This window comes from Carassius gibelio, chromosome A7 (assembly GCF_023724105.1).
Source record: "Carassius gibelio isolate Cgi1373 ecotype wild population from Czech Republic chromosome A7, carGib1.2-hapl.c, whole genome shotgun sequence".
Taxonomy (NCBI): Eukaryota; Metazoa; Chordata; class Actinopteri; order Cypriniformes; family Cyprinidae; genus Carassius; species Carassius gibelio.
Window position 1 is genome coordinate 4,028,856 of NC_068377.1, and position 26,246 is coordinate 4,055,101.

The window sequence follows — 26,246 nt, forward strand, 5'->3', positions numbered from 1 at the left end:
CTCGTTCCTCATGGAAACTCGTCTGAGAGCAGGTGTTTGCAAAAAAATGTACACGCATGTGGTCATGCAGTCTGTAAGCAATTTTTTGCCCTTTGCCTTCATACAGACGCAACTGACCCTTGTGCAGTTAACAAACATTTTAGTATTAAAAAAGTACTGTAGTTTCGTCTTTCTCCTTTGTTGTTGCTCCGATGCCGATGATGATGTGTCCCACTGCTGAAATTAGGGTGACAAATGATGGGCCGGTGTGCCAGTGTGCTGCTCATAAGCCTGCAGGCAGCTGAAAGGTCAGAGGGGGATCAGGAGGATAACAAAGCACTTTTAACAAGAGAAAAGGGTGACTTTACACGCTTAAACACCAGCTTTATATGTCCATGTTTTATTGTGTCCACATATATGGCAGTTCCTGCTGCACTGGACTCTTTTCCTTTCATCTGCCTCCTCCTGCTTACTTGTATTTTCTAGCACATCATAGCATGATCACCATCCCGAATATGTTTATTTTCACAAAAGTTTGCCTACCTCTGCAGATTTGCCACCTCAGACTTAAGCGAAGTTCTGCTTTCATGCACGTTCCAGAAAGGAATAACGATGTGTGTTTTTCTTTTCTCCGCTGCATTAAAATATTTAGACTCCAGCTCTTTAGGAATCCGAGCACCCTAGTGTCAGCATTATTGGGTGAGTTTCTAAAATAAGCAGTGCATCAATATGTCTGAGCACCGAAAACGAAGTTTATTCTAATTGCATTAGAAAGAGAGCTGTGGGCCATCTGTTGCAACACAGCTAAAAAACAGCATGCAAACTCCTCTGTCTCTCTCTGTGTTCAGTGCATCCATTTAGATAATGTCAGTTTGCTGCAAGCCTTTTATTTTTCACTTTCAGCTTTTTCACTTTGTGTAAGAGAGCAATTATTTCTAGGTAGATTTTTTGGTTTGTTTGTTTTTTTGGGTGGGGCACTTACAAGCACATATTAATTTATCAGTATTATATTTTAATCTCCCTCTTCATTATGCATTAATCTGGTTATTTGCATGCAAAAACAACTTGTACTTGTTGCTGATGAGTTTGATTGCTGCCTGTTCAAGCTTCTGGTCCAGACAGAGTCGGGGGGTGGTAATGTTGGTCTGGGCTATGAAAAGTTAATCTTTGCCATACTCTGTTTCTCCGTGATCATTGCCTCCGGAGCAGGCATGCCTCGGTGCCCAGCTTGCAGGATCATTTGCGAGGGAAATGGGGTTTGAAATAGTGCTGGTGATTCCACTGACAGAATCCTATTTTTGAGTATGACATATGACTGCTGTGCCATGTACGTATGCTGTGACATGATCTAAAATGTATTTGTTGACATGTGTTCTCTCTCTTCCCACCCAGAATACCATGACCAGGCACAGACAGCACAGTGTAGAATATTACTTGGATTTGTTAGCTATGGAAACAGATTCTAATGACACAATATACTAATGAGAAAACACCTTTCGTTCTGTGTGTGTGTCCTATAAACCTTCATGTTTCTGAATGTTTCTGAATTTTCAGATGAGGCTTTGCTCTTGACAACTTGCTTTTCAAGTTAAAATGTACCGTTTTTCTTAATTACAATTCTGCAGTCTCTATTCAAATTCAGGAGTTGTATTAAAATGTAAAAGACATGCTCAATTCAATTCTGAATGGTTTGCAAACGTTGCTTGTGTCACAGCTAGAAGTAAAATTATAGACAAATAATGAATGGAGCAAAACCATTTTAGAGCTGTGAACAGTCAAAATGAATATTTTTTCCCTGTCAGATGAAAAAAAAAAAATTTTTTTGGTTTCAGAGAGAACAAAAAGAGAAAGAAAAACATATCGATCTTCACTTTAACCTTTCCCCACACATTCTAGGTCATTTAATGTCTTCTATGTCGATGGTGCAAGACTTTGGTTGTAAAATGCACTCTGAGTAATTGACTTTCTAGGTTTTATTACTGCAGAGTTTTCGCTCTTCGATACGGTGGAGATGCTAGGCCACAGAAATGATCAAAATCCAAAACTCACAATTTACTATTTTTATATTTGTTCGTTACCTGTGGGGTATTCGCACAGATCTTCAAAAAATATCGGACCGATTTTTTTTCTAGCCGCAAAATTGGAGTAAAAGAAAAGGACAGGAATACAATGGCTTAGGCAGAACACAACAAAAGAGTTAAAGCAAGGACGATTTCAAAGCCTGTCTGATAACAAAAGAGCGTACCTTATAATGAATGACTGGTGAAGGCTGGTGCGCCTCTGAAGTACTGGGGGAGGGAGGGGAGCTAGATAGAGAGTGACTGCCGAGATCTTGCCAGTGTGTTTTATGGCTAATTGAAGCATTTGTGGTAAAACAGCCATGAATGGCACCCTTTAGAATTAGAGCAGGTTAATATATTGTGATCCCACAATTAGCCCACGATTCTTAAGAACTGTTTAATTAAGTGGGGTCCATTAAGTGGAATGGAAAGGTCCTATCTATTTTTCTTTTCTTCTTACCCAGACTGTTTCTCTTTAGATTCAATCGATGGCTGCGGACACGGTTCTAAAAAATCCAGTCACTCTGGTACTGGGCTGGATGTAGTTTGCTAGTGTTGGTTGGTTACGCTTTGAATTATGTGCCTGAATGGAGGACAAAGGTTATTGGGTCTGTTTAGTAGAATACAGAGAGATAACCAATGTTGAAAGAGGAGTGCCGTTTTTGGCAGAACTTTTGATTGTCGTATTAACCTCGGAGTACATTCTTTCATGCTAGAAAAGGTCTGACTGTTAGTTCACACTATAATGAGTAGTTTTACTAACCATTAGTCCTTATTTGGGTACATGCTGAACTGTTTCCGAAAATAAAATCACCAAATGAATAAAAGCTTTCCTCTAGAAATCAAACGATGAACTTCTATGGGAAGTTATCCTAAATAAGCAAGATTATAATTAGCTCGAAGGAAATGCTTATTGTTATTGCCCTCTGTTTTAGTGGCTGCCTGGGTTTTTATGAAGTTGCAGAAGACAAATTGCAGGGAGACAGCAAAAGCACAGCTCACAGAAAGGGCATTATCAGCCAACCAGATTAAGTCACATGCTGTGATTTCATTCTAGCCGCTTTACGTCAGAACTCAGGTGCCCCTGCGAATGTTTTGTTATCTCTCGGAAATATGCACTGTTATCAATTCCAGGGCAGAATTAGGAAACATGTCCCAAGGAGGGTATTATGAACTCAACGAAGCTGGGCTTAGCATTTTCCTTCCTGTCAGTGGCTAATCAAATGTTAGCACTATCAGTACTGCAATCTCTTAAATGGAGTGAGATAAGTAAAATAGCCTTGTTCTGATGTCTCAAAAGCAGCTCCTGTGAGCAAATGAACATGATGGTGTGAAGTCGAGAGAAACTATTAATAGAAAAGGGATCAATCGGGGTGATTGTTGCACATGGGACCGGAGGCTAAGCACTGCAACACTTCTATCTAAAGAGGACAGTCCCCCTGCAGCCACCACAATCTTGCCCGAATGCTATCAGCAAGCGATTCTAATCCTATGGTGTGCATAAAAGGATTTGTTCTTGTTGGCTTGCATGCACCACGTCCCCCCAGCAATTTGGTGTTTATATTCTGCAATTTCTAAGTCCCGTGGGCTTTGGTGCTGGAACTTCCAGTGCCTGCGACTTTTCCACAGCCACCGCTCCATAGATAGTGCCCCTCCTGCGTTACCATCTGCAGAAGAGACAGAGACGGGAACATCAAAGAGTTTAGCATTCAGCATTTGATTCTGTAATCAAACTTCATATGCTCAAAAAAAAAAAAAAACTGCATCTATTTCAGTTCACAATAAGGCTCCTTATCTGTGGATTGCCAGCTTGAATTTGGTTGATGAGCCATTTGAGACATCTGAGTTAGGGATTGGAAGAACTTAACTTCCCTCGTATTGTTTCTTACCTCTTTGTCACTACTTCCCTGGGTAGTTGCTATGTGTCAGCTCAGTTAATGGGTTTCTTATGGGAGATATTATTTTGGTCCAGTAAGCTGCATGTTTAATGTATGACTGACAGTGCTGACTCTTGTGGCTTAGGCCATTTGTATTAGAAAGATAATTTGTTGTAAAAAAAATAAAGAAATAAAAGTATATGCTGCAAAAATAAAATAAAATAATAATAATAATAATAAATCAAATCTACCCTCTATTAGCAATTATGGAGCACTGCTCCACCCAGCCTGAAAACAGACTAAATGTCCTCCAAACTAAAATGTCCTATTTTCTTCCACTGTTCTTTCTCTTTCCCATTTGTTTTCACCCCTTAAGAAGATAGATGAGGAAAATGAGGCCAACTTGCTGGCAGTGCTCACAGAAACCCTGGACAGTATCCCAGTGGATGAAGACGGGTTGCCTTCGTTCGAGGCCCTGGCAGATGGGGACATGACCAATGCCAGTGATCAGAGCTGTCCTTCCACCCCAGACGGCTCACCACGCACCCCAGAGCCAGAGGAGCCTTCCCTGGTAAGAGACCCTCACAGTCCATGCATTCCTTGTGCCCAATCCTATTTTGCCATGAAGCATGGCCCTCTCATTCAGTTTCCTTCCTTCGCTCTTTCTTAATCCCACTGTGTTTCACTTTGCTCCCTCTGTCTGGTCTTCGCTATCACCAGATAAGGGGATGCTGCAGGCCTGTCACCAAAAATGGGTACAGACTTGCCAGACAGCAGCTCTGGCTCCTATTGATGTCTGAGCACAAAAACATTGCCACAGTGCTCTTGAAACAGCAAAACTAATTAGATCAGTCTTCCCAAGGTGCTAATTGCATTGTTGATTACTGCAAAATGGAACACTGTGAAGCTGAAGCAATGGAAAATATGCTGAAAGAACTAGATTTAATGAAGTATACTATTTTAATTAGCATTTTGTTTAATAAACCATCAGTAAACAGCAAAAGTTGAAAGCCACCTTGCATTTATTTTGTAACGTTAACACCGGGCTCCAGAACATTCTGAGCATCACAGAAAAGGTGTTGCACCTGCTCTGCTTGACATTCTGCAACACTATTACTCTAGTATATCTCATTCATAGCCTGCAAAATTAAATAATTAAAGTTTAATGTTGAAGCATAGAAATAGTCATATATTATTTTTATTTATTTATTTATTTTAATTTTTTTTTTTTTTTTTTTTTTTTTTTTTTTAACATCAAAATGTTACTACTATTATCGAATAAATGAGTTGGTTAACTTACAGAGAGAATCCTATGAACAATGCAGGCAAAAATTTGCTTACAAGAGACCATATTCACAAACAGCAAAGAGTGCTAACAATGCCAATATCATGGGTTTGATTCCCAGGAAATGCATGCAATGATAGACTGTATAGCTTGGATGCAATGCATGTCACTTTGAATAAAGCATCTGCCAAATGCATAAATGCGATGCAAATGTAAGTGTTGTTTGGAGATTGTTTGCATTATTTGCATTTAGTTTTAAAATTCTAGCTGTAATCCCTGTGATCTGTTTCTCTGTTCTGTTTGTAGCTGAAGAAGCTCCTCCTGGCGCCTGCTAACTCCCAGCTCAGCTATAATCAATACCCAGGTGGCAAGGCACAGAACCATGCAGCCAGCAACCTACGGATCAGACCAACACCTGCTGTTGCCAAGGTAGCTGCTCACTGCAATTCTTGCATCAAAGGCCTGGTGTGTGAGCTCATCTGCTAGTTCCATGTAATTTTTCCTTTCTGATAAATTATACAAATAGTCTGCTCCCTCCAGGGAGCTAAAGCTTGATTAAGTTTTGTGTGTGATGGAGGTGTTGTGGCTGTCTCATCTAAAGTTACCTTATCCTTGATGACGTTCAGGACTTCTGAATGGCACAATCTCATTTGAATGAAAAAAAAAAAAACACTAAGATGTTTTGATAGAATTAGCAAAAAACAATGATTTGTTTCCACAGGCCCAATCATGTTGTAAACTAGAAGAAAATTGTTTAGTTATTTTTTAGGTGATCGTTTCTCTCCTCTCCACTCAAACATGCTCATGCGCCACTCTCTTTGCGGAGTTAATTTTCCATAATGACTTTGACTCATCTGTTTCTGGAGCACTGCACATGGCAGGGTCCCAGAGGACACCACCGCCTCTTCCTCCTGCTGCCTGTGTGCAGATCTTTCTGGAGCTGCCCCAAGACCTCGTAATTAAGATGATGGGCAAAGCACACTCACATTGTCTTTTGGGAGACTAAACCACCTCTGCGCTAACCCCATGTTCAAATCTCCCTGTGTTACCAATGTCCCCTGTTGCATCCCATGCTCATTCTACTCCCTTTCTCTCTCTGATTTCTGTTCTTTAGACAGAAAACCCCTGGAACACCAAACCACGAGGGGCCTGTCCCAACCGGTCTGTGAGACACCCTTGCACTGAGCTGCTCAAGTACCTCACCTCTAGCGACGAGGCCTTCCAGACCAAAGCCAGGGAAGCCAAGAGCAGCTGGACAGGTTGTGGCAAGGACAGGGGAGGGGCTTGCACATCCTCCTGCTCATCATCTTCCTCTCCTTCATCCTCGTCTACCTCCTCTTTCTCCTCCCTGTCATCCTGCTCCTCTTCCACCTCCAAAAAGAAGACACCCTCTGCCTCCCCTTCATCGCAGCAGCAGCAGGAGCAGCAGCTGGCAGTGCAGGCCCAGCGAGGTGAGAGCCAGGCAGCCGGCACGTGTAGTGTGGCTGGTGAGGGGGCGGGGAAGTGGCGGCGGTGTACTCAAGGGGAGCACTCCGCACCCTTTGGGCTGTCCCACAGAGACCATGCCTGCTCCGGCGAAGAGGGGAGGCAGCCAGGCCTGCAGCCAGGTGTTGACTCAGGCAGCTTGGCCGCTGCCCACTTTATTAGGTATATGCACTCTTACTCTCTCCCGCCTAGAGAGACGGGTCATGCAGGCAGCTGTGGTCATTGCCTTGAGGTAGGCGGCTTAGCTGAGGCTGGCTGTGCTAATAGGCATGTAACAGTGACCATTAGGAAAAGGAGGCAAGAGCTAGAGCACCCCATGCTCAGTCAGCTGCTCACCTCCAGGCCCAGGCCGGCCCGTTACCAGGCCCACCTGCAGTTGCCCAGTGTCCCCCAGAATAAAAGGCGAGACCTACCTGACACAACTTCTAGAGTCCAAGAGATCCATGGAAAATTAGAGCAAGCTAGTAGTGAGCACCCTAGAAAGGCACCTAGCTTAAACGAGCAGGCATTTAGTGTGGCTGACCAGAGCGATCTTGAGTGTTCAGCAGAGCTTAAATTAGACCTAGAGAGCTGGTTAAGCATGCCAGAACAGGTGACAGGAGACAGCTTGCATGATCTAGTGGGCCAAGCTGGGGAGGATGTTTTTGATGATGTCATAGGCAGCCCTATGTCATTCTCACAGGGCCTGCCAAGCCCATTGTTCCCAGACTCTTTAGTTCCAGAGAGCACACCCTCCGACTCACAAAAACAGGCACTCCGCAAGCACCTCGATGACCAAGTCCCACCAATGTTAGGTAATCATTGCTGCATCCCTACCCTCTCTCCTTTGCCTCTCTTCTTTTAAATGCTTCCCAGTTTGACCACACACTAACCACAGTGCTAACACAAACCTAACATTTACTCGGGAGCAAAAACTGATGCAGTTCCAAAGCATTAACCTCTGAATCGGCATAAACCTTTGTCTGTAGATTAATTATAAATGAAAGACGGGGAATGCTTGCAACAATTTAAACTTATCGCGTCGCCCAATTTCAAACTCAGATCTGTGTTGAAAAGCTTCTTTCTCAGGCTGCCTTAATATAGCTGTTTAACTGAAAGGTACTCCCTAGCTGCAGTTGGAGACGGTCGCTGCCTCAGGCAACTGCACACGCTTCCTTGACTCTTCTTTCTTCCTCTGCTTTGGTTTCAATTGCATGCAAAATATCTTCTTGTTAGAGTTAACTTTAGCTATATGAAACACTAGGTCTGTGTTTTTGTGTATTTTTTTTTTTTTTTTTTTAATGTCATAGTCTGTTTTACATTTTCTACTCATTCTGACTGTTGGAATGTGGTGGACCCTGTATGATGGGTTGGGAAACTGAACACATGCCATCACTCCATCCTGCCTCACAAAGTATGCAGTCAGATAAAGACAAATCAATGGGGTCAAGTTAGTCCAATTATTGGTTTTACCCAAAATTTATGTCTGGCTGGAGAGTCATCCGTCCTTTAAGTGCAGGGTTGGCCCTGCAACACCATTGCTGTCACTCATTGAGTCTAAGATATTTAGTTGTAGATGTGGACCTGAAATATATTGGGCACAGTGTGAATTAGTAAATTAATTATCCATGCTCCTTTGTGTTCTGCAGCCAAACCAACCATCTTGCCACTTCCTTTGACCCCAGAGTCTCCAAAGTAAGTGAGAGTGTTTTTACACAACTTTTGTAGAGCAGACAAAATCAAAAAAAAAAAAAAAAAAAACACCACTGATGAGGCATTTTGTTAATTTCATCTCCATTTTTAAGCTCACACAAGCACTTTCAGAACTTCATCCCTGTTCTCAGATTATTATGATTTTTTTTTTCCTCTTTGTGTTACAGTGACCACAAGGGATCTCCGTTTGAGAACAAAACCACTGAACGCACACTGAGTGTGGAGATCTGTGGAACCCCAGGTAAACAAACACATGGTTTATTTCGTAACAAAAAAATAAAAATAATAATAATAATAATAATGATAATAAAAAGAAAATGAAATGAAAATTGTACTTAACATAGAGAGATGAATGGCACAAAAGCTCCCACTTTTTCTTTTTTAACTTTTTTTTTTTTTTTTTTTGTCTTGTAGGTAGGTCATCATGTTTGAAACACAATTGTTTTTTTTTTTTATTGTTTTTTTTTTTATGATTGACTAGTAAATATAACATTTCTTTGGCCAAGGGAAAAGTCTCCTGCAAGCCTAATTTGATAGTTTAATTAAAGCAAAAGTTTCAAGGTGAACTGATGGAACATGGTCAGAATTTTACACAGTCCTTCATTGATTGCTTTTTTCATTCTTTGGCTGATTTATTGGAAAGTTTCACTCTTCACCTTTGAAGAGTTAATATTCTCTCTTTCTCATTTAAACTCTAATGCTTTTTGACTGGGCAGCTCGCTGCTTCAATACATCAGAGATAAACAGTTGTGACATTATTATTGTTTTAATTGGTTTTACCAAGCAATTTCTTTTTGCCAATATTATCTGGATTCTTTTATTTATTATTTATTATTTTTAATATTATTAGTTTTTTTTTTTTTTTTTTTTTTTTTTTTTGAAGTCAGTCGGGCAATATGATTAGAGACATTAAGCTAATTTCCTTAGTAAAATCTGTTTACTGATAATATATATATATATATATATATATATATATTTTTTTTTTTTTTTTCAACACATGTTTGATGACCCAAAGTAATTAAACTCAAATGAAGTGTGTGTCAGCTGGGGCTGAAACACTACACTTCAGCAGTCCTCCCCTTTCTCACTTTCTTTCTCTCAGCATAAATCATGCAGGTAATTATTTCTGTATGCCCCATGCAGAGATTAATCATTCCAGGTCAATAAAAACAAAATGGCTGTCCTTTCCCTCTCACAATGTGTCTTGGTGAATAGGTCATTTGGTATTCACTTACTGCAAGGTGTAATGGCCCTCAGTGTAAAGGTATGATTTAGCCTGGGAGTACAATATAACCCTGTGTTTGGTGTTTTTGCTCAAATGTGGATTATGTCATAGCTGTTTAGTGAAGCTACACATTTTGAGGAATTTTATGACTTTTACAGTTTTTTTGACTTCTTGATTTCCTTTATAGAAGATGTCAGTTAAGAGTCATGTGAGGTCACCTTTATAGCCTCTTATTCAAGGCTAAAGGCTTAATTTATCTCTGTATATAACGCATTAGCTTGTGCTTACTAACCTGAGGCAAAATCCAGCACTGTTTAATGCAAAACTAAAGAAAGCTACACAATGATTTTTAGCCGAAACCCTCTTTTCAGATTTGAGATTGAGTGCTGAGGGAAAGTTATTTGTTGGAACTCTCTGATGAGCGTTAGTTTACATTCTCTTATAATGTGTCTGCTCTTCTATAGACTACCTTAAACCCTTCATACTCATATGTCTTTACTGACGATCACACCAGATTAACTGATTACACTGTAAAACCAGATTTCCTTTGGGGTTTGTGCCATCATGACAGCAGTGTGAGAAGTCATTTTTATGGTGCTGTTGAATTAGAAAATGCCCAGGAATTACACCGAAGAGCAAAACATCTTGACACCTGCTGAATAGCCAGCGCTATGAAAGTGCCAGATTTAATACCGTTCCCTAATCCCCATCCCTCTAATAGATTAACTTGAGCGAGGGTTCTTTTAATTATGGTATCATATGACACCCAGGTCAGTCTGTGTTACGCTCTTTGCGTGGCATTTTAAGATTACCATGGGGATCAGTTCTGTAAGCTTGAAGTAATAATTTGTTCAGAGGTCCCTGTGTAATTCACACACTGCCAGAAACAGACGAGAGAACCCACCCGTATATGATTAGTGTTTGTATCTGTGCACATTCATCATGGCGGCCTTTACATAGTATTACATAAATATGCACTGTTCAGTTAACGTAATTTATGTAATGTAATGTAAAGGCAATAATGGTCCTTAGTTTATGACCCTTCGTACATTGTATGCCCAAATGGTGTTTGGTTGGTGCAACAGACGTTTCTTTGGCAGTGCATGCTTTCTTTTCACAGCTCATTGAATTGGCATAATGATAAATTTAGTCATGGCCACTGTTGTTTTGTATGCCGAATCAGGCTTGTGCTTTACGTTTAGTGATTTACGTAGAATGATGAAGAAAGAATAAGAGCGATTCCGTAAAAGGGACATTCCTTTAGCTAGTGGGTATTTAGTTTCGTAGTTAGGTATTTTAGTTAGATCATTTTAAGGATGTGGTCGTAAAAGGATGTGGTCGTGAAAAATATTCCCGAAAATAGTTTGAAAATAAATGTATAGACCGGTTACTGTCGTAATGTGTGTTTGGATCAGGAAAACAGAAATCAGAGAGATGACGAAATAAAAAGATAGAGGGAGAAGTAGAGGAAAAAGAGGAACTACCTCCGGTTGTTTGTGCAAGTGCATTAACCATGCCATAAAGCAGCACATCTCAAGACTTCCCATATAAATGCCATCTGTTGGCACATAAATCTGTCAAGATGGCTGGGGGTTCATGAGAAGAAAAGGTGGCAAAGATGAAGAGAATGATAACAGCTTCTGCATCACTGTGCTTTCATCATAGTCCCAGGAGTATGGCATTCATGCATCTGTCGAAAGCACCAATATCATTATAAGATCTGACTGTTTACTTTCTAATGAATGAGGATTGTTTACGGTCTGGAGGAAGTTTAATTGAGTAGCTCTGTCTGTATCATGGTGCGAACTCCGGTCACATTAATCTGTCAGGGTTTCAATAAAATGTGGATAAGGATTAGGTCTAAATGAAAGGGGATATTTTAATCAGGCTCAAGTGGATGCTTGTTCAATCACTGAAGACAGACCAAGCACTGTTAAGGAATGAGAGGTATCTCGTTTGGTAAATCTTTTGTCTCTTCTTCCCTCCAGGTCTGACACCACCTACCACGCCTCCTCACAAAGCCAGTCAAGAGAACCCTTTCAAAGTATCACTCAAAAACAAGCTGTCTTCATGCTCTCCCTCGGCCCTGACAAGCAAAAGGCCCAGGCTGAGCAATGGGGGCTCTTGCCCTCAGCCAACCAGTGGCACTATTCGAAAGGGCCCAGAGCAGACCGAGCTATATGCCCAGTTGAGCAAGGCATCCTCCACAATGCCCCTAGGGGGCTTGGAAGAGCGTCGGGGCAAGCGGCCCATGCCCCGCGTCTTTGGCGATCACGACTATTGCCAGTCTACAAGCACAAAACGAGACAGCACCACTACAGCTGCAGCATTAACTTGGCCAGTGGAGGGCCGGCATGTGGAATGTAAAGACTCGAACATGCCAACCTCCTCTGCTTCTACTTCATCGTTGTCTTCCGCCTCCCCTTCGTCTTCCTTTCTGGCCAGGCAGCTTCAGGGCGTTTCCCCCAAAGCTCAGGGGGCTTGTCCGGACATGGATGCTCACGGACAGGACCACGACTCCACTTCGGGCTCCAGAACGTCAGTAGATGGCAGCTCTGCTGGCAGGAAACTACTTAGGGACCAGGAGATTCGGGAAGAGCTCAACAAGCACTTTGGAAAGCCTCCACAAGCCTTCTATAGCAGGATAGCTGGAGAACAGAGGAGCATCCGGCCTTTAGAGGACAGAGTTGGATACCTCAGTCTTCTTAATGATTACATACACCCGGGTCTGCCTGACTTTGACGACCTGGAGGTAGGCCGGGAGCACCTGCTCTACTTGGGGGAAGGTTCTTCACTTGAGCTGCTCCTCGAAGGGTCGCCCTCCAGCTCCCCTTCCAGCAGTTCATTCTCATGGAGCTCTGTCTCGCCTCCATCCACTCAGCTCTCACCACAGCACCTCCGCTGGCCACGCTCTATCTCCCGCTCCTGTTCCTCATCTCACCACAGACGCAGATCCCTCTCCAGGTCTCCAAACTCCCGCTCCGAGTCCCCTGACAACTGTTCTCCCTCTTGGTAAGTTCCAGTTTGAGAATTCTGCACGTCTCCGAAACATGTTTACCTAGCAATCTTTGTGGACACGAATCCATGTGTCCCAGCAGGAGGGACTGTAAAGAAGGTAAACAGCTTTCTGTGGCTGTCATTGCGATGAAATGCGAGTCTGGGTCTCACAGCATGGCCACTGAAATCATTACGGTGGATTTTGCACAACCAGAGAAAAATCACGTACAATAGACAGTAAACAGTGGCTTTGAGAGACAGAAGATGAAATGAGCTTGGAAGACAAAACAGTGTCCTAGGTGGTAAATTTCTCATCTGCACACTTGCTGTAACACCAAATGAGCCATTCCAAACCTGAGTTCAGACATTCACTCACCATTATAGCAATACTTTTTATTACTTGCAGAAACATCTTCAGAGGAATTTTGAAGTTTAATTTAGAAGTTTTTCATCTCTCATCTTTTGCAAACAGCACGGATGACAAATAGAGTCCAGCAGAGTCATTTCTTGTGCAAACTTGAGAGGCTTATGGAAGTCTCACATTGTTTCCTCAATGGACCTTCATCGCTTTAGCTTGAATTTTAGATTAATTTCTCTCCAGCACTCTTTGATGGGGCTCTGTTGTTTTTAGTAGCAGCTGTTGTTTTGCTCAACAGCGTTGCCCGCTCCATCCCTGCGAGATGAAAGAAACGCCCAGTGAGTGAAGTCCTGGACAATTTATGTGGGTTACATCCAGATAGCATGCCAGGAAAACAATATTTACAGTGCCTACTTTTGAGATACATAGTGATATTGCACTGATAAAGGAGACTCTAAAACAAAATACGGAATATTTATTCAATTTTTACCCCCTTTTAATATCAAGTGACATTGTAATTGTTCATGCTTACAAATGTCTAACTTTACACCTATACGCCTGAATTTAGTCACACTAGCATTTTTTATTCCATGTTTTTCCCTTTTAGCTCATGCCTTTTATTTAAAGTTATGCATACATTTCAGTTGCCCGTGATCCTTTAGAAGTAAAGACAATGTTCAGTGTTCAGTCTTGGTTTTACATTTTACAAAGACTTTTGTTGTCTTTCTGCTTCTACCAGGTCTCCTCACAATATGGACAATAGCACTTTTATTCCCAGGATTTATAGAAGCCCTCAATCCCAGGCTCATTCTGTTTTTGGTCGGAGACCCAGGTAAGTACTTGTGCATGGAAAAAACTTATCCATTTGTCACTCTTCAAAATACTGTGTATGTATCATGCTGCACTTACGCTTCAAAAATTAATAAATGCTAATATTATAGACCTACATTATACATGAGACAGACTTAAATAAGTGCTGCAAGATAATGTACTGTGTCTGCAATACTTTCAGAGTATGTCCTTATGCAAAAGAAGCAAGTCACTTGCTGACTCTGTCTAATTGATATGATGAGTTATGATGATACATCATTTCAAGGCCTTAACTTTTCAAACTTTTACAATAAAGCTTTCGTTGGCAAGAGCAGCTTCCATTAGGGACCCACTACCTCCTAGCTACACCTTTTCCCTGATGGTGCTTTAATCCGCTCATTTTGTGCTTTTACACCATGTTGCCTCTATTGCAAATTACTGTAGAAAAAAAGTTGCACTTATTGGACGTAAAGTTCAAGCTAAGCAAAAAGTAATGGCATGTGAAGTTGTGCTGACTGACACAGCTGCCAAATTTCTGCCGTATTCCCTTAAGAGTCCCGCCATTGGGAGCTGTAACCTTTTGCAATGTAATGAGACAACTTATTAATGTGTTTGTTTGTCTTCCACTCTTTTGGAGACACTATTTCTGGGGACTTTTTTTCAGAAAAGAATCTGAGAAGCAGGAGACCTAAACCTCTATCTCAGTCTGCTCTCTAATCTCACCTTGGAGAAACAATTCAGATACTGAAGATAATCTCTGTTTTATTTCTTAAAGTTCTGTGTTTAGAAAGAAGTTGATATGATTTGTAATTTTTTTTTTTTTTAACTGCAGGTATGACAGCTATGAAGAATACCAGCATGTGCGTCTGAAGCGGGAAGAGTACAGACGTGACAATGAGAAGCGGGAATGTGAGAGGGCCGAGCAGAGGGAGAAACAACAGCAAAAAGCAATAGTAAGCACTCTCACCTAAATACTTCATTTAGTTATTGGATGATTCCTAAATTATGGACACATTTATATACCTGGGGTTGTTTTTTAGTAAAACTGGCATGTTTAAACTTCAAATAGAGCAAATATAAGAAAAGTTATTTAAAACTTAATTGTTAACTTTTCCTCTGCTTTTACGACTTGCTTTTTATACTTTTCAAATGCTGTATATGTTTAGATTTTATGACCCTGACTTTCAATCTAAAAATGTTTGGTATCACTTTTGATTAGGGAACACATATTCAAGATAAGAGTTTTCCCTCAATAAATTCGTAGTTTACTGCTTATTGTTAGTAAGTAAGGTAGTTGTTGTAGCAGTTAAGTTGAAGTATGGGGCACAGTTAAGGGATCTACATGGTCATGCAGAATACTTGTACTTTATAAGTACTAATACACAGCCAATATGTTAGTAATATGCACGCTAATAAGAAACAAATTAATAGTGAATGGTGTTTCTTAGTCTAAAGTGGTCCTAAATGTTTATTTAAAAACATTGATTGATTTTATAGATTAAAACATAATATGAACAGCAGTTAAGAGAAATAACTAGCAACTGTGCTGTAATTTCCAACAAAAATAAAATGTTTCAGAACGACATTTTTTAAAATTGTATTTAAATTTAAATGTTTTTGGTCAAATGTCTGTCCACTGTTGGACATTATTAGTAGACAATTTAAACAAACTAGTGAGAGTGTGTTTTAAAGCTGTTGATTTTCTAAAAGTCCACTGGGCCAAACATGCCCATACTTAAAGAAAACCTATTTATGCTTGGAGGTGTTTTTCAGTTGTGATCTCTCTCCTGCTGGCGGGAATCGTACATTAGCACAGACGTTATCCTTCTCTCAGGCTTTCTCTGCCTCCATCACTGTGTTTGCCTACAGAAAGCTCGAAGCACACAGCCATCCCAGTGCTCTCCTTCTCTCTCTTTCTCTCTCTCTCTCTCGCTCAAAAAGTGAACTCATGCAAAGACGGTGCTCTGAATCATTCAGGCTACACGCGTTTCCTCTTTATCTTCCAGTTGTGTATTTTTAACATCTCTGTGGCATTTCCGAACGGTGCCGGATTCTATTAATCACACCATGGGCTAAATGCTTTCGACCAGACAAGGGAAAAGTTAAAATACCCCCCCATCCCCCCCTTCCCCAAATCAAAGGTATGTTAATGCTTGGGCTCAAAATGAGCAGTTTCATTTCGCACTTGCATATTTGAGATGCAGTTCTCTTAGATGAAATATCAGTTTTGTTCTCTTTCGCTGTGCCTGAACAGTCTGTGAAATGAGACGGCTTTCCAACTCAGTTCACTGATAAATGCACACGTCAAATAATGCACGCATGACTCGGCCCCAGCGTACGTTTTTTTTCTTCTTCTTTTTTTTCCTCTTTTCTCCGTGTTTTGCGGCAGCGAGACAATTACCAGCAGCGGCGGCTGAGCTGTCAGAAGAGGTTTTCGGGGGGGCAAAGGATGTGAGAGCTTCATATGAAGCGCTAGTTTCAGGGTGTCATCTTTAAAACCTCACCACATTTATCAGCTGTCAGCAACAAAACCACCAATTCAGCAAACACTTTTGTCTCCTATTGTACATGATGGAAGCACGAGGGGAGCTTCAGAGGAAATACAAAAAAAGAAACAGCCCTCCCAGGTGATCTGGCTCATTTGTAGGTTTTTGTTTTTGTTGTGACACGGTGACATCATGTACACGGGTGAATTATGACTCTGTTGAGGGCCAATAGATTTGTGTCATAATTTTATGTATGACTTACAAGAGACCTCTGGTTATTGTTGAGGATCATAAGTATATTTTGTCACACATAATGGCAGGTACATGAGCATATGAATAAATAATGCCACATAATAAGGCCTGAGGCTTGTGTTTTATCTCAAGATTAGCAAACTGAATAAATACCTCCATTTTTATTTATTCAGCCTGGTGGGGTCTTTACGTTTTTTTTTTTTTCTTCAATCAATGTGTTCTCTCTTGTGCTTCATTGAAAAATGGAACAAAGTGATGTTAGCCTGTGGCTAAAATTGATGATAAACGCACACCGGAGGCTGCGCATCAGTTTAGATGTGATGCATTGCTTGGAACACCCTACTTTCAGGGGTTTGAACTAGATTATTTGGAATGAAAGAACTATTAAAAAATAACTAATTATTATTATTATAAATACATGTTTGTACATAACACTGCTTTAGCTCAGTGAAAATTTTAGGATTGTCCTATAATTCATGTAAAATAAGCAACATCCTGAATATCAAAATGATTGTAACACATTTTATTTCTTAAATTTCAGTTGCATATTATAGTTCTGCAATCCTTTGCCATGCTCTACAATATATATCTCTGTCTTAAACATAAAAGTTTGTACATTAATCAGTTATTCCTGTCCATTTGATGCAGAAATCCAATGTTTATTAGCACAGCATTTTTCAGAAATTAATATATTATAGTGTGTACTTATGTTTAATAGAATTGATTTGATATTTAAAAAAAGTAATAAAATAATAATAATAATAATAATATTTTTTTTTGTTCACCTACATGACATATATAATGAAAAACAATGAACATTATAAACCTTTATTATTTGTAAGTATTTATTTATTACTATTTTTTATGTACTTTTTATTTTGTATTTTATATATATATATATATATATATATATATATATATATATATATATATATATATATATATATATATATATATATATATATATATATATAGTTGCAATCAAAATTATTCAACCCCCTTGACATGCATTACAATTAAACAAGGCATCAGTAAAGTATTAGAGAAAGTTTGTAAATACACTTTTGAGTGATTCTGAGAATGGAACATTAACGAATCATGATAAAATTCAAATTGGCTCTAAACCTTCATGTTCAAAATTATCCATTTGTGCAGAATCTGTCTGTAAGTGCTTAGATGCTTCTGTCACCTCTCTACTACAGTCTTGGCCCATTCCTCGCCTGAAAAAGCTTCTAGATCACTAATAATCTTTGGTTTTCACATTGCCACTGCTTTCTTTAAATTTAACCAGATATTTTCAATGAGAATTAAGCCTGGAGACTGAACAGTTCACTCATGTACATTCTATGACTGACCACTGATCCATGGGCCCAAAAAGTTCCTGTTTGGTCACATCACTCCATAAAACATTCTTGCAGATCTCTACAGGTCTAAACAAAAAGTTGGCCTTTTGTTATTCTTGATCAAGAGTGGTATTCTGTGAGATGTCTTAACATGAAGGCCATACTTGTCTAGTGTTCTTCTTACACACTGCATTATTTATTTTTTTGTCTGCTTGGCAATGATGCTGTTTGTTCAAAAAGGCACCCTTTAAACCATTTTGCACCAAAAACAAAAATATCAAGATGTGTATTGAATTTATGTCAAGACTGAAATATATTGAGATTATTATCATTTATTTATTTATTTATTTAGCTGAATCACCCAGCTCTACTTGTAAACACAGTAGACGATAAAAGATTGATGAAAGTTATCAACTTGCAAGTATAAGACATTCTGCACATACCGTATAATAGATTTGGACCCAGTTTCTCAATCCAAAACACGTCTGCAGCTTTTTCAGAGCACAAAAAAACTATTTAGTTTATAAAAATTTGCTATAAAATCAACAGAGACCAAAGTTATATTGTATCATAGCGCTACAATATGATTCCTTCATCCTGTTTGCACAGTCCCATGGAGAGTCCACATTTTACACATTTCAGTTTAGTTTGTTCTTATCCACTCACACACATACACACACAAAACAGAGTGAAAATGATAAAGGAGAGTCCTCCAGCCATTTCCTCCAGACTGTTCTTGGCTTTCCCACAGTGCTGGATGTTAATTACAGTCATGGGGTGAGGTTGAGAGAAGTCAAGGAGAGGGGGAAGAGGGAAAAAAGAAAGCAGAAGCACTATGTTAGACTAATCTCTTCTCTCTCGTTCCCTTTATGACCAGGAGGAGAGGCGAGTGGTGTATGTGGGACGTCTTCGTACCGACAGCACACGCACAGAGCTCAAACGCCGCTTTGAAGTCTTCGGCGAAATTGAGGAGTGCACAGTCAACTTGAGACATGACGGGTAAGACTGTGGGCCTGTGTCTGTGTGATTTTCTGGATTGTGTGTGTGTGTGTGTGTGTGTGTGCCGAATGGTTAAAGGGAGTCAATACTTTCCTTCAGCATAAAAGAAATCATCTTAATCTAGTTAATGATGTACTTGCGGCCATTGAATGGTGATTAGACTTCACTGCTTCTCATTGCACATGCAGGTGCATGTCTGAATACAAGAAAGTGAAAAGTCACATATTTAGGGTTACATTTAATAACAGTTTGTGCCAGAGCAAACCCTTTCTTGCCGTTAAAAAATAAATAAATAAATTAATTAAATTAATAAAAAACTGCTGCCAGGATTTACTAAAGATGCACACTGAAACTTTTGTGATAAATATTGCTTTTGTGACCCTGGAGCACAAATCCAGTCTTAAGTTGCTGGGGTATATTTGTAGCAATAGCCATAGATACATTGTATGGGTCAAAATTAAAGATTTTTCTTTTATGCCAAAAACCATTTAGATATTAAGTAAAAATTATGTTCCATGAAGATATTTTGTAATATATATATATATATATATATATATATATATATATTTTTTTTTTTTTTTTTTTTTTTTTTGTTGTTTAGATAGTAGATTACATCATCAACTGTTGTTTGCAACTGATAAAAGTTTTCTATGGCTAAGGCACTTGCTATGTGAAAAAAATGAAAATAAATAAATAAAAATAATCATGGACATGATTAGAAAGGAAAATGGTGAAAACTGACCACTTTGGAAATTAATGAGAATCAAATTTCATCTAGTGGAAACGTTTGGTTGTGAGCCCAATCAAAATTTTACTGAAAGTGCATTTTTCTTGAGATATCTGACTTAAATTTGGAAAACAACATGATTTGATTCACGGCTTTGAAAAAAAATAAAATAATAATATATATATATATATATATATATATATATATATATATGATCAAACTATAGTCTGATATTCATCAAAATATAGTACATTCATTTCACTGGGAAAAAAAAAAAAAACCCTGTCATTTCTGACCACCATGTTAGAAGCTTCCGAGGTTTAATTTGCACATTGTCAGTAGATCATTAAATCACCCAGAAAACTTTCATTCCCATCTGTGCTATTATGGGACTGCAGTATCACACTAATTTGCCCTGTTTAGTAAATCTGGCCCCTTACTGATTCCAATTTTGCATTTATATATTTTGAAAGGCAGCTGAAACAAGCACACATAGTTCCAGTACTCTCTTCGACTGACATTTCATTTTCTATTTTACAACGCAGGGATAACTTTGGCTTCATCACCTACCGCTACACTTGTGATGCGCTCGCTGCCCTTGAGAATGGGCACACCTTGCGCAGGTCGAATGAGCCTCACTTTGAGCTCTGCCTTGGTGGACAAAAGCAGTACAGTAAATCGAATTACACTGACTTAGGTAAGTACAAAGACTGGCTGCATGTCTACACAACTGACTAGAGATAAACAGATAAAAAAAAGCAAAAAAAATACAATACCGTAATGCAGAACTAAAATGGGAAAACAATAAGGTTAGGTAGGAGAGCACGGTCACTGTCCATCAGCCTCATCTCCCAAAACAGCCTTCCTTCTGCCCACTACTGGGATGTTGAACAGGAGCAAGACCTCAGCATGACACTGAAGAGTGAGCAGCCTGCAGAAAGAGATAGAAAAAAAACACAAAAAACACGGAAGTAAGAGCAAGAGCTCTCTCAGCAAGTGAGTGATTCATAGACAGCTTTATCTCCATCCGCCTCTGTCCAGTCTCTATTCTCTCTTATTCTAAGCCATGCCGGCTGACCAGCAGTTTTGGATTAATCCACCAGCTGGACCAGAATTGGAATACATGCCAATTTTTTGTGTCTTTTCCTGTGTCGTCTTCAAAGTTGTTACTGTTAAATAGAACTAAACTTATTTTTGTCCAATGAAATAAGGCTGAAATAAAAATATAATATAGATATTATACTGTTTTGGTTCATTTCAAAGCTGAAATAAAATTAAATATTAGTATTAGATAAAAATAAAAAAAAACGTTAACTTAAGAAAATAGACGTAGCCTTTGCAACTAACTGAAATAAAATACATTTAAGATGATGTACTAAAATTACCAAAATTAAAACTGAAATAAAAATAAAGCTAAAAAGAGTACTTAAAATAAATCTAATAGAAATGTGACAAAATTACAAAAAACTAAGTATTGTTGTTATTGTTAAATAGAACTAATACTATTTTCGTTAACTGAGATAAATAAAATATAAATAGTTTTGGTTAATTTCAAAGCTGAAATAAAATAGAATGACATACAATATAAATATTAGATTTTAAAAAAAATAGAATTAAAATGAAGTAATTTTGAGATAAAAATACAAAAAATTACTAAAAGTATAACACAAGTAAAAAATAAAGCTAAATAAAAAAAGAAAACAAATCTTATAAAAGCAACAAAAGTGCATAATAAAATGACTGAAATTAAAACGAAAACTGTCAATGTAAAAGATAATCCGAAATATTAATAATTAATATAATAGTATAAAATAATGCTAAAATATTCATTTCATCCTGATCCCATCACCCTTTTCCCCAAAGGCTTTTTAGACACCCATGCTTTCGTTTCATATGCACCGAGTCCTCTGTCCAGGATTTCCGAGGTGACACTCTAGATCAGATTGATGGATCTGTGAGGGACAAATTCCTCTGTAAAATGTGATGGGGCTTTGTTCTACCCATGATGCCTGTGATAGGATTGTGGCAGTAATAGGCATCATCTCCACCCAATGGGGAAAAGTGTCTTTTGGAGGAAGGGATGAGATAGGAGGCAAAGGAATTGAATCCTGAGGGCAGCACCTTTACATGTTAGGGAAGGGGAGATGCGGCAACATGCAATGAGAGATTATTACTTCCTATTTATAACAGGAAAAATGGGATGCTGGGGAATGGCATTCACTTCAATGTTTAGGCAATGCTCCACTTCTGTGAAATGTGAGGTCAGGGCCGTGTAATGCTCAGGACGTTGGGATGATCCATCTCAGTGGCGTTGATGGTGCTGCAGCTCAATGGAAAGGAACAAGAGCACTTTTGCTCAAATAATGAGAACATTAGCGTTCATTTCAGAAGCACGGGGTAAGGCCAAAGGTATTCAGATTGTGGACATAATACGCTCTCCAAAGGTGAGCGAGGAAGCTTTGGTTAAGGGTCATATAGCAGAGTCATTGTAGGGAATCTATCCCCGTTTCAAGGCAGGTAAATAGCTTGACCTTCATTTTCTTAAAGCCTTTCACTATACTCTGGGTTTAACGGGGAATGTAGGCTGAAACACAGCAATAGGTTCAGATGAAGAGGAAATGGCCGGAAAAAGAGGCAAGCGACTAGAATAATGCCAAGCCACAGCAGCCTCAGAACCTTCTTCTCAATCTTCTGCCTTTCTCTTCCTCTTTCCTCCTTGTTTTCCGAGACACCGTCCATTAGCTCTAAGTAGAGCGATGGGGCATTTTTCATCTTTCAAGGTGCGCAGCATGACACCGCTCTCTCCTTCACCATAGTATTAGATCACGACTGGCATCTCCTGCACGCCACGGTCATTCTCATTTTTCACACACTCCCACTGCACTGCTGTACATGGGGGCACTATTTGTGAAGCTGTCTGCCAAATAAAGACAAAAAAGACAGCCATATTTGTTATCCTGGATGCAAATCAAACTGTATGTATAATGGTCATAAGGTTCTCAAGTTCGGGAAGTTGCTCCTGCCTGTTTAATTATTAAACTAAGTGGTTCAAGACAGTGGTGAGGTATATTACAGCAGGGCTAGAAGACTGATTTTTTATATCAAATATATAATGTGGAATAATGCTTATACAAAGTGACAGAATATTTTAAAAGTTTTAGTTTCAAACAAATGTGTCAAGTTTTTAAAAAAGAAAACAGAAATAAAAAAACAATGTTGTAAAATGTAAAGCTGTAAAGCAGCTCTACATAAGATAATAATATCATTATTCAGGTAGACATTCATGTTTGATTCGATTGAGTTCAATGGCAATGTTAAAAATTTTATTAGTTATGAAACAAATTGAATCCAGGTGTAAAGCAGCTCTAAAGAAGACAATAGTGACATTATTCAGATTAGATTATTCAGATTTTTGTTTTTCAGTAACCGTATCAATATTGCAAAAGTAAGAATGAAAGAAAGCTCTGCTGAAGAAAATAGTGTCAATTTCCAGTTCAGTATCAGTCAAATCGAGAAGAAAAAAAAAGAGAAAGAGATTGTGAAAGTTAATTCACTTTTAAGTTAATTTTCAAAGACAGAAACCTGTTTGGAAACAGTCATTGTTTATGCAGTTCTATTTGGTGATGCTAATGGTATAGAGATTTATTTAAACTGAACATTTACACTGCAGATACAAACTAAAATATATGTAAGATGTCATGCTACAATTAATCTAAAAAAAATGTGCACCAAAAATGTTTAAATAAAAGAATGCCAATGTTGCAATGTCTACTTTCTTTTTCAAGTTAAATTGACATTACGTTAATGATGAAATAAAAAGTCAAGATTCTGACATAAAACGTCAAAATGATGATGTAAGAATATATTGACTAAGTACAAGTCTAAATTGAAAAAAAATAAATTTAGTTAATCTAAACTGACAAAAGGTCATAATTATGTTAGCATAATTATGTTGCCAATATTATGGCATTACGCAATATAATAAATTCATTTTATTCTGATATAAATAGTCAGTTATGAAATAATAATGCATAATTGACATAAGTAATAAATTATGTGAACGGTATGCACTTCAATGTTTAGGCAATGCTCCACTTCTGTGAAATGTGAGGTCAGGGACGTGTAATGCTCAGGACATTGGGATGATCCATCTCAGTGGCGTTGATGGTGCTGCAGCTCAATGGAAAGGAACAAGAGCACTTGTGCTCAAATAATGAGAACATTAGCGTTCATTTCAAAAGCACGGGGTAAGGCCAAAGGTATTCAGATAATTATGAGAAGTCTAAAATTACAAAAATTCATTTAATTTTGAAATCAAGGTTGACATACTAAATCGAGTTGAAATTATGAGATAAAAAGTCATAATTATATGACAGAAAATTGAAATTTACTTTAATACAATAATGAGATAAATAGTTGACATTCTGACATAAAATCAAAATTAAGAGCTAATGCATAATCTGACTGGAAATCCAAATTATATGATGCATAATCTGACATCAAAATTATGAGATAATGCATAACCGTGACATGTTGAAATTAAGCTATTCATTATGAAAAAATTCATAATTATGACGTTTAATCTCATAATTCATTTCATGTATTTATATAGCACAAATAAACACAACAAAAAGTTGTGTTGTACAGCAGAGAAAGATAATATAATAGATAAAAAATAACTTGATTTACCTAAGCAAGTTTTGTTATGCATGTGGCAGAAACAGGCTTCCATACAACACAGCTCTTACAAAATGAGTAAATCAATAGCACCTTTTAAAATGAGGCCAGCGACCCTGATTTCCACCGATGTTCAAATGTGCTGTTTTCTTCTTTCAGATTCCCATTCTGAGGACTTTGATCCAGCCTCCACTAAAAGCAAGTACGACTCCATGGATTTCGACAGCTTGTTGCAGGAGGCCCAGTATAGCCTGAGAAGGTAATGAGCTGCACCGCTGCACCGGCTGGCTGCAAAGAGAGGGATTCGCAATACCTCACTGTTGTTTCTGTTCTTTGAATACAAGACTACAAGACGTTTTACACTTTATCAAAGTGGAAAGAGTATATGTGGATGAAAAAGCTCTACGTATATGAAGGGATATATATGTATATCTACAAGCAAAGTTTACATGAACCTAGCTGCTGCAACGCTGAGGAGAAACTTTCCCTGTGGGAATAGCCAGTGAAGTGGCGGACACTACTTTAGTGGACTACACAGATATGTGGGCCGCGTGAGACTCTGGAAGAGACACAAATCTTCATCAGAGTTCGCTCCACATGCCACATCATCCTCGGCACTTTCGAGAGGTGAAAAACTCAGCTCGTTCAGTCTGTTTTAATTGTTTGGAGTTTATTTTTGTGGGCTTTTTCCTTTTTTATCTGGTTTTTGGTCGTGGTGTTACACTGTTGAGAAGGGTTTGGTTTGGGGAAGATCTCTCGGAAGGTGACATTCTACATTTATCGCTTATTTACAAAACAAATATTTTTATTTGATGTGCATATCAGCATTCTTTGTTTGTTACAGCTATGCACTGTAAAATGCAGCCTTTTTAAGATGAACTTTTCTTAATCGAGAATGTTGATCTGTAGATGATGTATAACCTACATAGTGTTTAGACGTGATTTGATTGTAAAAATACGTATGGAGATTTATCACTCTTTTTTGGGTTAGCATGCAACAATTGTCTCTGTTTTTCTTTTCTTATTTTTCTTTTTTCATTTCAAAACTCCATGTGAAGTTTTATCTGATTTTGAAGTTGTTAACTTTTAAGTTAATAACTATTAACTATTAGGTGTTTTCCGTATATACATGCAGTGTGTAAGATAGAGTTTATGTTCACTATTGTATAAAAAAAAAAAAAACAGATAAGCCCCAAGATATATTTTTTATCCTTTATATCTTGAAGGAATTAAGAGCTTTTATTTAATTTCTCTGTGCACACGAATCATTTTTATTGTTCTTGTTTGATTATACACTTTCACAAAGAGATAATTACTCTTTTAACACAGAATTACTCATGCTTATTTATGTATTTATCTCAGTATTCTAATCTAAATATTTATGGCAGCCATCTCACGTGATGCGCCTTACAAATTTTGCTATTTATATTATTTGTTATTCAACAATGACTGGAAAGGATGTAAATTTAAAAGTTCTAAGAAATGTCTTTTTTTTTTTTTATAAATGCCTTCAGAGATAGAACAAAAAGAACATATTGTATAGGCTCATAATGAATTTTGCTGCTCCAAACTTGTTTTTCTAGCTCTAAAACACTTTGATCCCCCTTTTTCATCTCTTTTTTTATTACATGAAGCAATAAAATAATTTTGCAGGTATTTTGTTGTACCACAGAAAATCTGTCTTTGCTCCACACTGTTGATTATGTGAATGCCAAACTAAAGTTTACAATTTTATTTCCTGAATTTTTATAAATATATATATATATATATATATATATATATATATATATATATATATATATATATATATAAACAAAAATGTATTTGATGTAAAAATATATATATATGATGATGCTAAACTTGACATTACTCACAATAACTCAAAATAATGAAAAGTAATAATGGAATATGAAAATGTGAATAAAAAAAATGCTAATAACAATAAAGCAATAAATTATTTTTTTTAATTACAAAGCTGTATTTAGCTCATGTTG

The 26,246-nt window shown here is 38.1% G+C and overlaps 1 protein-coding gene across 7 annotated transcripts in view; it reads left to right on the plus strand.

Annotated features, from left to right (window-relative positions):
• The window catches only part of LOC128016460 (peroxisome proliferator-activated receptor gamma coactivator 1-alpha-like), a 38,523-nt gene extending 12,529 nt beyond the window's left edge, over window positions 1-25,994 (plus strand). Inside the window, exons 3-14 of one of the 7 annotated variants that reach the window (XR_008184180.1) lie at window positions 4,293-4,487; window positions 5,508-5,666; window positions 6,316-6,652; window positions 8,315-8,360; window positions 8,546-8,619; window positions 11,592-12,615; window positions 13,698-13,790; window positions 14,601-14,721; window positions 18,727-18,848; window positions 20,121-20,272; window positions 20,436-20,571; window positions 24,412-24,554. Coding sequence is in view for 6 of the 7 variants with exons in the window: in XM_052600971.1 (XP_052456931.1) it covers window positions 4,293-4,487; window positions 5,508-5,630; window positions 6,316-7,480; window positions 8,315-8,360; window positions 8,546-8,619; window positions 11,592-12,615; window positions 13,698-13,790; window positions 14,601-14,721; window positions 18,727-18,848; window positions 20,121-20,272; window positions 24,412-24,515 (3,219 nt within the window). In the remaining variant the exon portion in view is untranslated. Of the gene's footprint in view, window positions 1-4,292; window positions 4,488-5,507; window positions 5,667-6,315; window positions 7,481-8,314; window positions 8,361-8,545; window positions 8,620-11,591; window positions 12,616-13,697; window positions 13,791-14,600; window positions 14,722-18,726; window positions 18,849-20,120; window positions 20,273-20,435; window positions 20,572-24,411 lie in introns of all 7 variants that reach the window. The other 6 variants (XM_052600971.1, XM_052600973.1, XM_052600972.1 and 3 more) reach the window with 6 other exon arrangements.
• Window positions 25,995-26,246: the final 252 nt, after the last annotated feature.